General features: G+C 43.3%; 2 protein-coding genes across 5 annotated transcripts in view; both read left to right on the top strand.

Annotated features, from left to right (window-relative positions):
- The window catches only part of golga4 (golgin A4), a 37,605-nt gene extending 29,498 nt beyond the window's left edge, over positions 1-8,107 (top strand). For all 4 annotated transcript variants that reach the window (XM_010902176.3, XM_010902174.3, XM_010902175.3 and 1 more), the window contains 5 exons: positions 1,046-1,135; positions 2,054-2,129; positions 4,573-4,670; positions 6,460-6,564; positions 7,232-8,107. In XM_010902176.3, coding sequence (XP_010900478.2) covers positions 1,046-1,135; positions 2,054-2,129; positions 4,573-4,670; positions 6,460-6,561 — 366 coding nt within the window. In that variant the 3' untranslated portion in view covers positions 6,562-6,564; positions 7,232-8,107. The remainder of the gene's footprint in view (positions 1-1,045; positions 1,136-2,053; positions 2,130-4,572; positions 4,671-6,459; positions 6,565-7,231) is intronic.
- Positions 8,108-8,648: 541 nt separating this feature from the next.
- The window catches only part of itga9 (integrin, alpha 9), an 87,466-nt gene continuing 80,805 nt past the window's right edge, over positions 8,649-15,309 (top strand). Inside the window, exons 1-2 of the mRNA XM_029119909.2 lie at positions 8,649-9,157; positions 12,429-12,556. Of these exons, the coding sequence (XP_028975742.2) occupies positions 8,955-9,157; positions 12,429-12,556 (331 nt within the window). The 5' untranslated portion in view covers positions 8,649-8,954. The remainder of the gene's footprint in view (positions 9,158-12,428; positions 12,557-15,309) is intronic.

The following is a 15,309-nucleotide window of genomic DNA, read 5'->3' as shown; positions in this document are numbered from 1 at the left end:
CTCGCATTCTTCACTGTGATCAGGCGCTGGGATCTATGAGTGGGGTGGCTCGTCTCCAGAGCTTGCCGGATGCTCGGAGGATGAATTGCACCGGAATGTTCCCCTTGGAAAACAGTCGGTTTAAAGAAGCAGTACACCACCTCGACCATCCTCGATCAGAGATGGGTTCACATACGAGCTGAGATCTTTACGGCCTGGCTGAGGTTTCAGATGTGCAGGGATTTGGAGTTTGGGACTATGCTGTTATTCCAGGCAATCTCCATGAAGCTCAGATAAAGTATGGAAAAGCTTGAGAACTGAAAATGAAGTACCTTCTTATCTATCCTCCATCTCCGTTTCCTATGTGCCTCCTCAGAGAGTCTTTGTCTTAAGTGGCAACGTGTTTCCTAGACAGGCTGTTGACCCTGTGAGACATTTTGGAAGCAGTCCTTTTCTGTACTGCAGACTTCTATCATTTAAGGCCTGCTGCAACATGGCCTGCTGGATGAGATTGCAGGGAGCAGTTTTGGGGGAGGGGGTTAGTCAGGAGGGGAGTGTTATCCTCCATGTGTTGTGGTGTAGCGAGACCCCCGCTGTCTAACACACACCCACAGTTCACACGCACAGTTCACACACACAATCACACACACACACACACACACACACACACACACCCTTGCCAGGATACGTACACTACACACGCTACACAAATGAATGAGCAGCCCCAACACGCAGCGCTCTTTTCCTCTCTCACCTCGGTGCTGCATATTTCCACGCTGATGTAATAACTTTGGAGGGATTGTGTTATGCTGGGGTTATACACTCCGGGACTCACTAGCTAGTCTCTATCGTAGAGTACAGTAGACGTCAGGTCACTCTGTCTCCGTGCTGTCACAGCCGCTGTGACATAAGTCTCATTTAACATATGTATCCATTGTCCAGGTTCAACTTTTATTTTGTTTAACCCTAACACGGGAAAGGTATTCAAACCATTTTCCCATGCGACCTGGACCTGTGTCGTCTTTGTGACGTGTTTCTTCACGGTCGTTCTGTTCCGTTGTTTCAGATGAGTGCTGAGGAGCTGCAGGTCCTGCTGGCTGAGAAAACCACGCTGCTGAGTGAGGCACGGTTGAAGGAGCAGCACTACGTTGACAGGGTGAGTGTCGTCCCCCCCCCCATCCGCTATGCGTCGCTAGCTTGTCGTGGTTCCGGCCGCGATGGCAGATTCGTAGCCAGGCTAGCAGGGCACGGGTCGGCTCGGGAGTCGGCCCCCGCGGCCTTGAAAGGGCGTCAGTTGGCCTGTGTCAGCACGCCTCAGTCTGTCTGCGTTCGAGTCTCATCCGTCCCATCTTTCCCAGGACTCTTTTACCCTTCGGCCGTCCTGACCGAACGTTGCTCTTTATGGATTCACTTAATTACACAGAACATCTGTTTACTCTTCCAGTAACCTCATAAACAATTGCCTTGCCCCTTCCCACTGTGTTTCTCACACACGTCGAAGCCTGGACACACACACACACACACACACACACACATTCTCACAGCGTGTTGCTGACAGAGCATTTTCCCACAAATAAACCTTCATCATCATGAACAGTTTGTGCCAGATCAACAGATTGACTGTCATGTTCGAGACTTCTAACTCCTGTCACATCCCTCCTCATGGACAGTGACAGAAGTGGGAAAACATGCATCAGGCTAGGGGATAACAACGGGTGTTAAATAACAAACTGCCATCACAAATCGATGCAGGAAGTGTTTTTGGGTGGAGAGATGTGCCGCACTGTTATATTTGTGTTGTACAGTAGCAGTCAAATGAATGTGTGTGTCCAAAAGTTTGACTGGTGCTCTAAATGACATGTTAAGTCTTCAGGCAAGAAACAAGCTTAAAAAGGCAAAGGCCCATTAAACACACAAATATGTAAGTTTAGGAACTGAAGGACAGAACCTGCAGGACAAACCAATTAGAAAGTATACTGAAGGGTAGTTAGTCTCCAAACCAAGTGAAATGACAACAGTGCCCGGACCTCCCGGTTCCGACTAAGAGATGTGGATCATTTCTGTTTGTTTTCAGATCCACTCGTTGGAGGACAAGATGAGGTGTGTCCACAAGAACTCAGTGGTCACTCATCTGGGGAACAAGTTCAAAGGTAACATAAAACATATGAATATTAATGTGCAACACCACAAACTCTCAGGCACCCCTGCTTGCTTACGGCTTTCGATTTTAAGATTATTTCGAGGTAAGTTACTAGAAATGGTTTTAGTCTCCTCTTTCATCTGCGGGTTCATGCCTGATTCCTCAAGAGAAACGCATGATTACACACGACTTCGAGTCCACAATCTTATTTCCCCAGTTTGTTTGTAAATATATGTAAACGGAGCTCAGTGTTTATTGTCACGTTTAATGCTGTTGATTGACATTTGGTTTCGGTATTTGGCCTGTGGGTCATGACGGGGTCTGGCAAAACCCTGAGACAGTTGATGTGTTTTAGACGCCTGGCACTTTCCACCCCAGATGTTAGACTAAACTCTGCCGTCCCCATGACCCCTGCTGTAACAGCCCCGTTACCTGTCCATCATATTATCTTAGAGGTCATGAATGAACTGATGAGCCCATTTAGGGAACAGAACGCTGGGCCCTTCACGGATCGTCCCTACTGGCGTTATGAAGAGAATGGTCTGTCGGAGAAGAGGAAAGAGGGCCGAGGAGGAGGGGTGAAAATTCACCCCGGTACGTAATGGCTTTTGCAGGCTTGCGTTTCCCACGCAAAGCCCCCACCCCCTCCACCACCCCCAACTAATGCACAGCAGATCAGCACGCGGCCTCATCGGCCTCTCCCCCGGACTGTCCCCCCGTCCTGGAGTTTCACCACTCAATTTCAAAGGACTAGTAGTCCACTGTTTTTGACCCGGGCCTTTGAACAACCCTCTCTGGTGGGTCCGGTCGTAACCTCTCCCCTTTGGGCGCAACCCATCCCTTCATTCTCCTTATGTTTACTGACTGCTCCGCAGTAGCCGGAGAGAAGCCTGCTGGTCGCGTCCCCCTCCATTACACCACCGCGGATAGCCTCGTCATACGTCAGCGCCATCTCTGTAAGGGCTCCTCCTTTATTGGCGGTTGTGAACAATGTGAAATCAAATGTTCGGCACAGATGGGGGAACACACTGCCTTGAAGTAAATGACTTGTGCTGGAGACTCTGCTGGTGGTTGAGGTGCTGTGTAATGTCCTCCGCTCCCTTCTGGGGCTGGGACCGTGTGATCTGCTCGGTTACGTAGTCTGAACTAAGCCCCGATGAGAGCGGGACTACTCATCCCGTGGTTCATGGCCTGGAGATGGAAAGGATTTATTAGCCAGCTCATTTCTCCGCGCCTTATTATCACAGAACACGGTCACTCTTCCCTCCCTGTCTCGTCACCTCAGCCCCTTCATAACTTACCCTTTCTGAACCCGACCGTTTCTCCTTCCAGATCAAGCTGTTTGTTTTTCTCTGAGATCGTTATCCGTCTGAATGACTGCTCCAGAGAAACGGGAGTGTTTTTCTTTTTTTGTGCCAGGCTTTTTCTGGCCTAAACATTGCCGCAATTGCATTTGTTTTCAACGTTACGTTGCAAATACATTTGCAGGAAATAATTTCCCCATCTCCCAACTGTCACAGACTCAAAATAAGCAGCAAGAGAATCCCCTTGGGCATCATTGCACACGTAATAAAGCAGCCGACTATGAACTGCTCCTGTCATCGGTTTCGTCAACAAAAATAAATGTGTAACAAATGCGCTGGGTACAAATAGTGAGGCTGTGTTCCCGGCTCAGCTTCCAGTCTTTACAGGAATGCTATTTTATACTGTGACCAGTTGTGATTTCACCCTGTTACAGTAGTCCTTCCATGTAATATGTCTGAACTGTACTTTTTGTACTGTTGTGCTACTTAGTAAAACCCAAGGGAAATCATGTGAAGTGAGGGCATTTGGCAGGTCCGCTCTTTAACTAGAAGGTTATGTTTAGAATTAGGGTTTGGTTTTAGGTAAAATAGTTATTTTAAGTGGTACTAGGTTGCCGGTCCTCACCTTGATAGTACAACCTACGTGTGTGTGAGTGAGTGAGTGTGTGTGTGTGAGTGTGTGTGTGTGAGTGTGTGTGTGTGAGTGAGTGTGTGTGAGTGAGTGTGTGTGTATATGTAGGGTGGGTTTGTCGAGTGCGTGTCATTCTTTCCAGTTTTTGTCACTTTTTGTTTTATCCCACGGCTTTATGTGTTTCAGTATTTAGATCTGTATCTAATTGGAACATAATGTCACATAAACAAAATGGCTGCCAAAGTTTCAAAAGGAATGTTAGATAATGTTAGATTCCATGCCATGTTTTTGACTCAAGTTTACATGCACCCAATTAATTCTGGAATTCACATTTAGAACTTAGAACTATGTCTCAGTCTAAATGTGTTTTGTGTCATTCTACTGAATCCATTGCATTGTTCCCGCTGTGTCTTCATCCTAAACTGTGATTTGCTGATATTTGCAGTGTGACAATCCATCGCTTAATGTGGGATGTTCTTTATCCCACATCAATTTTACTCTTGTTTTTTTGTTTTCAGATCCTGGCCATTACACTGCTGAGTGCTTCTCAGAACCCACAGAGTTTGAATATCTGCGGAAAGTCCTGTTTGAGTACATGATGGGACGGGAAACAAAGGTAATTCACGCATACGTCAATAATCAATAATCAACATGTAATAAAGTCTTTACTGATTAAGGAAGCCGACAATGTACAGTTTGTTTTATGAAAATACCAACTACTATTTGAACTCTTGAAATCTGTCCATTCAATCAGTCGCTTTCCCTCAATGAAAACGTTAGTTGAGGATAAGGTTTTTCAGTGAAGGAACAACTGTCATTTGTTTGTTTTCCCTCAATGGGTGACCGTGAGGAAAAGAGGGGGGCAGGGTAATGGAAGAAAGAGAGAGCGTGGAGAGAGGGGCCAATAAACGTTTCCATTCCCACACAAACGCGTTGACCCATGCTAAAGTAATTCTGTGTTTGTATGTCTATTAGCCGGTTAATGTTGTGTGGGAGTTAGCAGTGCTAGTTGACATGGTGCTGTAGTCAGTGGGTATCTCACAAAAACAAACACACAAGGCGGGTTCTAATGGTTATGTAAACCGTTCAGCTTTAGGAAGCCATTGCCAGTGTGGACGATAACGCGTGAATGCACGAGAGCTGAACGAGTTTGTATGTATTAGCCAGACACATGCCGCCCTTGTCCTTGTTGAATACGCCTTTATCAGACCGCGATTTGTCCCAATATCAGGCAATGAAGGGCCTACCAGGTGAATTCAGATTAAGCACATACTGCTCCTCAACTCTGTTTCCTGAATCGCCCGTTCTCGGTGTGTATATCTTTTTTTTTTTACCTTTTCACCAGATGTCCCAGCTCTGTATCAGTTCCTGTTTGATAAGCGTTTTTTCAGCCGCGCAGGGCCGGAGTCAAAAAGCACTGACTTACAAGGATGTCAGACATTAGGTTTGGTCAAAACATTAGCTACAATGCAAGTTTTGGAATTTGTATTCATTGGTCAGGTGGTGACAGGAATTGGCCTGGGCTGAATGTTGCGTGGTTGACTACCCCTGCTGTAACGGAAGGATGTCCTTAAGGAGACCCGGACCTCAGAACACACGCATACCTGAACATACTACTCACATGACGTATGGCGACATCTTTAAGACTTACTGGCCTTGTTTAGCATTGGTCGGTTATTCCCCTGGTTTCCTCAGACACCAGCGCTGTTTCTTATTAGAGCCGGTATTTATGGGCTAGCTTAATGCATGCTGCCTACTCTGGTAAATGAGCCTGGAGTTGTTTAGCAGGGAGATAATTGGGTTCTTTGTCGCTGTGTCAGGGGGTTTAATTGTTCTGTGAGCAGGCTGATTTAACTGGGTGGATGATGGTGGTTTTGAGGGCAATGAGGGATCTAAGGTCGTGAGTGGGTGGGCAGGGATTCACTGAATCTTTCTGGATCCGAGTGGTCGACTGCTGTTGCTAATACAAGCTCATTGAATGGCTGTACAGGAGTTGAGTGTTTATGTTGCATCCTGGTGGGTTGCAGTCAGGGATTTGTTGTCAGGGCGTGGCGTGGCAAGACCGGGGTTTACTGCGCCTCCATTTTGGATCTGGGCTGTGTGAAGAGATGGGGATTTTGCACTAGTTTTACTACTATGATCCCAACCCGGAGGCCAAGAATTGAGACGCTGAGAACCATTAGAGACACATGCCTCCAAAATATTGTTGCGGAACTGTCATGATCAATCTACCAAACCCATATGAAGAACATGCCCAGACCCCACCTTATAGTTGAAATGTAAGAAATGTCCACTGAAAAAAACAAGGTAAATAAAAAAGATACCGCCATTTTGATTTGAAATCATCTTACTTCTCTTTGTAAGATGGCTAGTAAGTCATTTGTATGTGTTCTCCCCTCCCACAGACGATGGCCAAAGTCATTACCTCCATTCTGAAGTTCCCGCCGGACCAAACACAGCAGGTTCTGGAGAAAGAGGACGCAGGCGTCTATTCCTTCTGGCCGTAAATGGTACTAACAAAGAGCCATATACGACCACGCATACCCAGAGAATATGAACCCATGGCTTTGGACGAGTGTGCTCAATGTTTCTCATACCAGCCTTCTAATATATACAGCTCCGGAAAAAATTAAGAGACCACTGCACCTTTTTCTTTCCTTTCCAAAAAACGTCAAAAAGGAAGGTTTTGAGTGAGGACCAGAAGGGATACAATTAAGAGACCACTGCAAATTGAACGCTTCTGTTCCTCACTCAAAACTTTCCTTTTCAACTTTTTTGGAAAGGAAAGAATAAGGTGCTGTGGTCTCTTAATTGTTTCCGGAGCTGTGTATGAAATGGAACTAACTGCCAGATAGAAAACAGGCAGTACTCTGGGTCCCTGGGCTCGGAGTTGAGAACAGCTGTTAGAGTACAGTGGACCTCTAAACTCCTACTCATCCAGATATATTCCATGGTGAACCATTGTCATGTGGAGCCTTTTGCTGTGATTACAGTAGGCAGTGGAAACGCGTGGGGGGTGACGCGGCTTGTCCCTTGTCTGTTATAATGTTAAGGCAAGCACAGCGTACACGCATGCAGTGTATTCCATTTGGCTTCATTGCAAAACTGTGTTTGTTTGAGTCAGTTGTGGAACTGTAAATCAGTTAATGCGTTTCTGTTCACTGCCCTTTCTTTCAGCCCTGGCTACGGTGAGGGTCACATCTCAGAGGGATGCTGGTTCTTTAAGGTTGGAGATGTACTGAATTGCTGCTGAAGGACAAGACGGATGACTGCTATTTGACTGCATCTAGCCTTTCTACTGTCTTGTCTGCTTTACTGGCTTCTTTCTGTGTTTGTACGTGTTGGCGTGCGTGTGAGTGAGTGCGTGTGTGTGTGTGTGAGCGAGTGCGTGCGTGCGTACAGGTGCGTGCTGGTGCCTGTGTGCACGTTGGAGTTTTGGTGTGCTGTCTATGTGTGAGCTGCATAGCTTGTGGTATGAGGGAACTAGAGGTAAATATCATCCAAGTAGCTGATTCTTCCAGTCTAATTTCATGAAATTATATTGCTGTTTTTAATTAATGAATAATACTATTTGTTTTTGTCCAAAGTTAATTCATTCTTTTTGTTTTACATTTTCTTTGAATGGTTGGCTTGTGCAATGAGTTTGTTTTGATCAATGTATTCTTTGTGATTTGATTCTTTGGTTGTTTGTTGTTTTTCGGTTGGTAAATGGTTATTTTATCAGTTGATTTTTAGTGTCCTTTCTACTGTATGTCACTTTGTTCTTATGATGCTGATGAGATCATAGAGATAGAATGTCTAGATTCTAAATATATATATGGATGAGATTACCCTTTAACTGTACTTGTGCACTCAATCACTTAAAGACACACTGGCCTCTAGTACCATGTGTGTTGGTTCTTCCCACAGCCTTTCTACTTTATATTTTGTGGAGACTGATAAAATCTACTCATAACATAATGTATATTGTAAATAAAAGTTATTATCTGTACTGTAGGACACAATGTGACAATTTACTACATTTTGAGCTAATACAATTTTATTATAGTACAATACTTGTCTTCCTCTGCTTATTTACATAACTTATTAAAGGTTTTATACAGTATGAACATGCTACATTCACTTATGGCCATCATAGTTTTGTAAGACCGGATTAAGTCTGTGTTTCATTAACGTTATCTAGATCTCCCTAGATAGTCAGCTATTGTTGGAGGTAAGGGATAATATTTTAAGGTATTTTAATTAGAGATTGTTCTAGCCTGATATCATGTTGCAAATGCATTTCATTTAACTTGCATATGGAACCAGGAAATGCTTTGTTTTATCGTTGAAGGTGGGTGTAATTATAAAGGTTTAAGATGATTTCCAGTCAATTTAAACCCTTAACACTAGCTGACTGAAACGGGCCCTGTTGTGTAGTGAATTACCGCCTGTTTAATGCAGATATTACCGCAATGAAGCCTGCGTAAATTTGTTGAAGACCAGACGATGTCATAAAAAAATCATAATTAAACTGGTAATTTCTATTTCACTTGATTCGCTCGGCACCATTGAACGATAGGGGGCATCACTGCACACACGGTGGTAGTGCTAGGCGGGTTGTTTTGTGAAATGTGACTCTCGCGCCCCGAACCGCATTCGCGTTTCACTATGACCGCACTTATCACCGCCGCGAGCAAATCTGTGCAGGAGACACAAGTTCCACAGATTCACAGTATGGAGAGCAGCTGACGTGACCATTACTTCTCACCAGAACGTTTTTTTTTTTATTCTCGACCCCTACCACTGACATTTTTCAATGTTCGGAGTGCTAGACCTCAGAAACTAGTTGAAGTCTTTAGTTTTTGTAACTTATTCTTTAGCACTGAAACCTTGACGGGCTTTTGTTTGAGAACCAGTGATGTCCCTCACGAGGATGCTCAGGAGGATGTCTCATTTTCTGAATCAGAAGAGAACCCTTTTCTATGTTCTCTGTGTGTTTTTATCCGTTTCTGTAGTTTACTCATACAACATTGACTTAGAACATCCTATTGTGTTCCGTGGACCTGATTCAAGTTTTTTTGGATATTCAGTTCTAGAGCATTATCATGACAATACACGCTGGTAAGTCTCATACATAAATGTGTACTTTTGAAAGCCTATTATATTTTTTACAAGGACTGTAACTATAATCTGGGCTGTTTGCAGTTAGTATCCGCCCTTGCACATTAATGGCAAAGTTTGGTTGTTGCGCAATTCTTATGGATTGTATTTGGATCATTCAGATGTGTGCACGCTGCGTAGACTGTACGCCGTTGTTGCAGAATAATGCTGCAGTCTAAATCACAAAGTTAATAATACATTTTTTCCAACACAAATGTATGTCTCATTTAAAAGTGTAAAGTCGAAAACTGCTCCACATCTGCTTTTGGTAAAACTACGGCATTCTTGTATATGGCCGATGCAACAATGCGAGTTCATAGGGACAATAATGACAAAATGTATCGATTTTAGTCACTGTGGAAGTTTGTCTCATCTTAATTTTGTCTACAGTTTGATTCGTTGGTTGAGTTTAAGAATTGTGCATGTCATTTGTTTTATTTGGGACATTTATACTGTAGTAGCTGATATGTCCCGGCTTCCAGCACTCAAGGGTTAAGTGATGTCCCACTATTACTGTCACAACACAAACCATTGTCTATGTTCTCATGAGTCAGTGACATTATGCCGTGACTTAACCATGTATCCATTGGTGAAAACGTCACTAAAAACAAATGTTCTAATAGGAAGTTGATTTTTATTTGATTTCCCTTTGGGACCTTGCCTTCTCGTGTTTCCCTCAGTTCCAACCTTGAATATACGATGCAATACTTAAATAGGTTGGGCTTGCCCTGTGCTGGAGTGGGGCAGATGAATATGAGATGCCACTACAGTGACATTGATAATAGGATGTGTGCTGTTGACATGTGCCTTTGACATGTGAGATTTTGTTGCTGGCTGCAATGTTCATTTTAGCAGCTATTTAAGTCTTACTTAGAGTTTTTGTTTCCATCTACTACAACTCATGAGACAAGGCCTACTCTAATTGGACATGGCTTTTTTCATACCTGCACAATGGAAGCAGAAGTTAGCCTAAATTACCCCATGAGCACATTCAGATAACATTTTATAACTGAAGTTTAATAACCAAAACTACTAAAAAGTATATCAAAAATAACATCCTCCAATGCGGTTGGCTTTTCTTTTTCTTCATCTTCATTGTCTTTAAGTGTAAATGTTTTATGACTGGGTAGTCACTTTGTGACTGTGAACAAATGTCATTTCACAGTTAATTAATTACCCATGTTAACAGAGTACATGTATATATAAAAAATAAAAAATAAACCCACACAGTAATACGCACAAACCCATCCCACACAACAAATCAAGAAAAACATCTAATCCTTAAAACTCAAAAGGTCCTGAACATCTTTCTGAAAAGCCAGAGAGGGAACATTTGTGATAAGCAAAAAAATATCTCCCCAACTCAGCAGAGATCAAAGGGATTGTTGACTGTAGTAAAGCACAGGCAGATTTTAGGCTTCAGAGAGTGCAGTTCATTGGTGTAGGAGACATCAAGAATGACCAGTTTCTGGTACAAACTGCAGCGACATGTCCTGAATCTTCTGTTCAGATCAAACCCTAACCATTTAAAATTAGCATGTTCTTAGCTTTGACAGTTTCGGGTCAAGAAACGCTTTCTGCAAGGTAGTAAATGTGGACTGAAGCTCATAAAGAGACTGCTGAAGCCACAGGGGGCAAAAGCGTAAACAATAGCTTCATCTGTAAACAAGAGAACAAAATCCTTTCATCTCACATGACAGAACACAATCAGTTATTTTACACAACTGTGAGGAAGATATGTTAAGTAACTATTAGGTTTCTCAAAATGTGGCCCTCCATATGTGTCTGTATATACACTGGTACAACCTCCATCTCTCTGTATATACACCGGTACAACCTCCATCTCTCTGTATATACACCGGTACAACCTCCATCTCTCTGTATATACACTGATATAACCTCCATCTCTCTGTATATACACTGATATAACCTCCATCTCTCTGTATATACACTGATATAACCTCCATCTCTCTGTATATACACCGGTACAACCTCCATCTCTCTGTATATACACCGGTACAACCTCCATCTCTCTGTATATACACTGGTACAACCTCCATCTCTCTGTATATACACCGGTACAACCTCCATCTCTCTGTATATACACTGGTACAACCTCCATCTCTCTGTATATACACCGGTACAACCTCCATCTCTCTGTATATACACCGGTACAACCTCCATCTCTCTGTATATACACTGATATAACCTCCATCTCTCTGTATATACACCGGTACAACCTCCATCTCTCTGTATATACACTGATATAACCTCCATCTCTCTGTATATACACCGGTACAACCTCCATCTCTCTGTATATACACCGGTACAACCTCCATCTCTCTGTATATACACTGATATAACCTCCATCTCTCTGTATATACACTGGTACAACCTCCATCTCTCTGTATATACACCGGTACAACCTCAATCTCTCTGTATATACACTGGTACAACCTCCATGTCTCTGTATATACACTGGTACAACCTCCATCTCTCTGTATATACACTGGTACAACCTCCATGTCTCTGTATATACACTGCTACAACCTCCATGTCTCTGTATATACACTGCTACAACCTCTATGTCTCTGTATATAGACTGATATAACCTCCCTATCTCTGTATATAGACTGATATAACCTCCATGTCTCTGTATATAGACTGGTACAACCTCCATATGTCTCTGTATATAGATTGATATAACCTCCATCTCTCTGTATATAGACTGATGCAACCTCTCTATGTCTCTGTATGTAACCTGATATAACCTCCTTATCTCTGTATCTTGACTGATACAACCTCCCTATGTCTCTGTATATAGACTGATATAACCTCCTTATCTCTGTATATAGACTGATATAACCTCCTTATCTCTGTATATAGACTGATATAACCTCCCAATGTCTCTGTATACAGCCTGATATAAATCCCCTATTTCTATGTGCATAGACTGATACAACCTCCATATGTCTCTGTATGTAGACTGATATAGCCTCCCTATGTCTCTGTTTATAGACTGATATAAACGTCCTACAATATGTCTCTGTATATAATACAGGCTGATACAACCTATATATGTCTTTGTATATATATGCTTATATAACCCCCAACACTTCCACCTACAGCTCTTTTCTCCCTTGTCCCCCTCCCTTTTGTTCAGTACTTGACTGATTGCTGAGACAAGATGGGTTAATTTATTACTTGTTTAAAATATTGTTTCCGTCTACAGGGTTCTGGTAGGGGCTCCCAAGGCCAACTCTATCTACAGCAGCTCTGTTCACACCCCAGGAGCCGTGTTCAAGTGTCGTGTCCACAGCAACCCTGAGAGACAATGCACTGAGATGGACCTGGGAAGAGGTCAGTACTGAACAACCAACCCCACAGTCATGAAGGACCAGAGAAACGCTGATTAACCACAATCCCTAGAACCAGCATTCAATACAGACTCTACCGCACAACCTAGAACCAGGGTTCTGTTCAGTACAGACACTATCACACAACTTAGGAACAGGGTTCTATTCAGTTCAGACACTAGCACACAACCCAGGACCAGGGTTCTATTCAGTACTGACACTATCACACAACCTATGACCAGGGTTCTATTCAGTACAGGCACTACCACACAACCTAGAACCAGAGTTCTATTCAGTACAGACACTACCACACAACCCAGGACCAGGGTTCTATTCAGTACAGACACTATGACACAACCTAGGACCAGTATTCTATTCAATACTGACACTATCACACAAAATAGGACCAGGGTTCTATTCAGTACAGACACTACCACACAACCTAGGACCAGGTTTCTATTCAGTACTGACACTATCACACAAAATAGGACCAGGGTGCTATTCAGTACAGACACTACCACACAACCTAGGACCAGGGTTCTATTAATTACTGACACTATCACACAACCTAGGACCAGGGTTCTATTCAGTACTGACACTATCACACAAAATAGGACCAGGGTTCTATTCAGTACAGACACTACCACACAACCTAGGACCAGGGTTCTATTCAGTACTGACACTATCACACAACCTAGGACCAGGGTTCTATTCAGTACTGACACTATCACACAAAATAGGACCAGGGTTCTATTCAGTACAGACACTACCACATAACCTAGGACCAGGGTTCTATTCAGTACTGAAACTATCACACAAAATAGGACCAGGGTTCTATTCAGTACAGACACTACCACACAACCTAGGACCAGGGTTCTATTCAGTACTGACACTATCACACAAAATAGGACCAGGGTTCTATTCAGTACAGACACTACCACACAACCTAGGACCAGGTTTCTATTCAGTACTGACACTATCACACAACCTAGGACCAGGGTTCTATTCAGTACTGACACCATCACACAAAATAGGACCAGGGTTCTATTCAGTACAGACACTACCACACAACCTAGGACCAGGGTTCTATTCAGTATAGACACTACCACACAACCTAGGACCAGGGTTCTATTCAGTACTGACACTATCACACAAAATAGGACCAGGGTTCTATTCAGTACTGACACTATCACACAACCTAGGACCAGGTTTCTATTCAGTACTGACACTATCACACAACCTAGGACCAGGGTTCTATTCAGTACAGACACTACCACACAACCTAGAACCAGGGTTTTATTCAGTACAGACACTACCACACAATCCAGGACCAGGGTTCTATTCAGTACAGACACTATGACACAACCTAGGACCAGGGTTCTATTCAGTACTGACACTATCACACAAAATAGGACCAGGGTTCTATTCAGTACAGACACTACCTCACAACCTAGGACCAGGTTTCTATTCAGTACTGACACTATCACACAACCTAAGACCAGGGTTCTATTTAGTTCCACCACACGCTGACCCTCTAGTAGAGCATTCTATAAATTACAAACACACCACCTTCATCCAAGGACTAAAGCATTCATATTCAGGACCACCACTGGACACAGACCCTTTTTTTTATTCATTGAGAACTGTTTGAAACACGGAGCCACTGACCATTTGGCAGCCATTGTACATACTGCTGGGTCAAAACCTTGGAGAGCATGGTCAAAGCCAGGGAATCAGACATTATTTATGACCCACTGCAAGCCTGGTACAGTTAGAGTGATCTGACTTTTTCAAGGGCTAAACAACACATTTTTCTCCGGGATTAAATCCAGCAACATTTTGGTTACTGGCCCAATGCTCTTAACTGCTAGGGTACAATATCTGCTGCTATTGTATTCATATCGTACATTCTATCAAAATACCAAACATACAGTGGGCAGTGACAAGCTTCAACGCTGCTCAGCTGTTAGTTAATATTATTTGAAGACATACAGAAACAGAACATTCTTGGGGTGCCAAAAGTCCAGAAATATTTTGATAGATATAATTCATGTTTTAACAAATATTTTCCAAGAGATTGTGCCAAAACTGAGCAGAAGAAATATCTCAAAGTTCCTTTTCTTGTCAAGAGAGCAAAGGTTTTATGTGGGTTTAATAGAACCCCCACTTACATCTCCATGTCACCAACAAGACATACGTTATTAAAGAAAGCATCAGGCCAGACCTGGGGCCCTTTTGCGGTACTCTCTATCTCTTTCTTTCTATATATCTTTTTCTTTTCCTTATCTCTTACGTCTCTCTCTTTTGCTTCCTCCCTGACCTTTCTCTCTTTCTTACTGCCTTGCTCCCGCTCTCTCTCTCGCACCCACATGCAAGCGCTCGCACATGCCCGTGCACAAAGGCACACACTCACACAGAGAGAGAAGGCTACCATGAATCACTCCAGACAGAGGGAGTTTAGCCCTAGGGTGTCTCAGAGAAAATATTAGCGATGAACTGCGGAAATAGCGTCAATTATAACTTTTCATATTTACACTGACTGCTCCAGCAAATCTGTGGCTGCAGCTCAAATGTCCACCTATGTTCTATACAGTGCACTTCTTTTGACCAGAGCCATTGGACCCTGGCTGACAGTAGTGCACTCTGTAGGGGGTGTGATGTGATTGGGGAACACCAACCCGTGGTCTGAGATGGGAGGCTGAGGAACTGAAACTTTCAGGGGTCAGGATTGTTTGGCACCCATGCCGCTGGCTGGTT

This window comes from Esox lucius, chromosome 5, assembly GCF_011004845.1.
Source record: "Esox lucius isolate fEsoLuc1 chromosome 5, fEsoLuc1.pri, whole genome shotgun sequence".
In the NCBI taxonomy this organism is placed as follows: Eukaryota; Metazoa; Chordata; class Actinopteri; order Esociformes; family Esocidae; genus Esox; species Esox lucius.
Note: the sequence above shows the minus strand (reverse complement) of the source record. Positions and strands in the feature narration are given on the sequence as shown.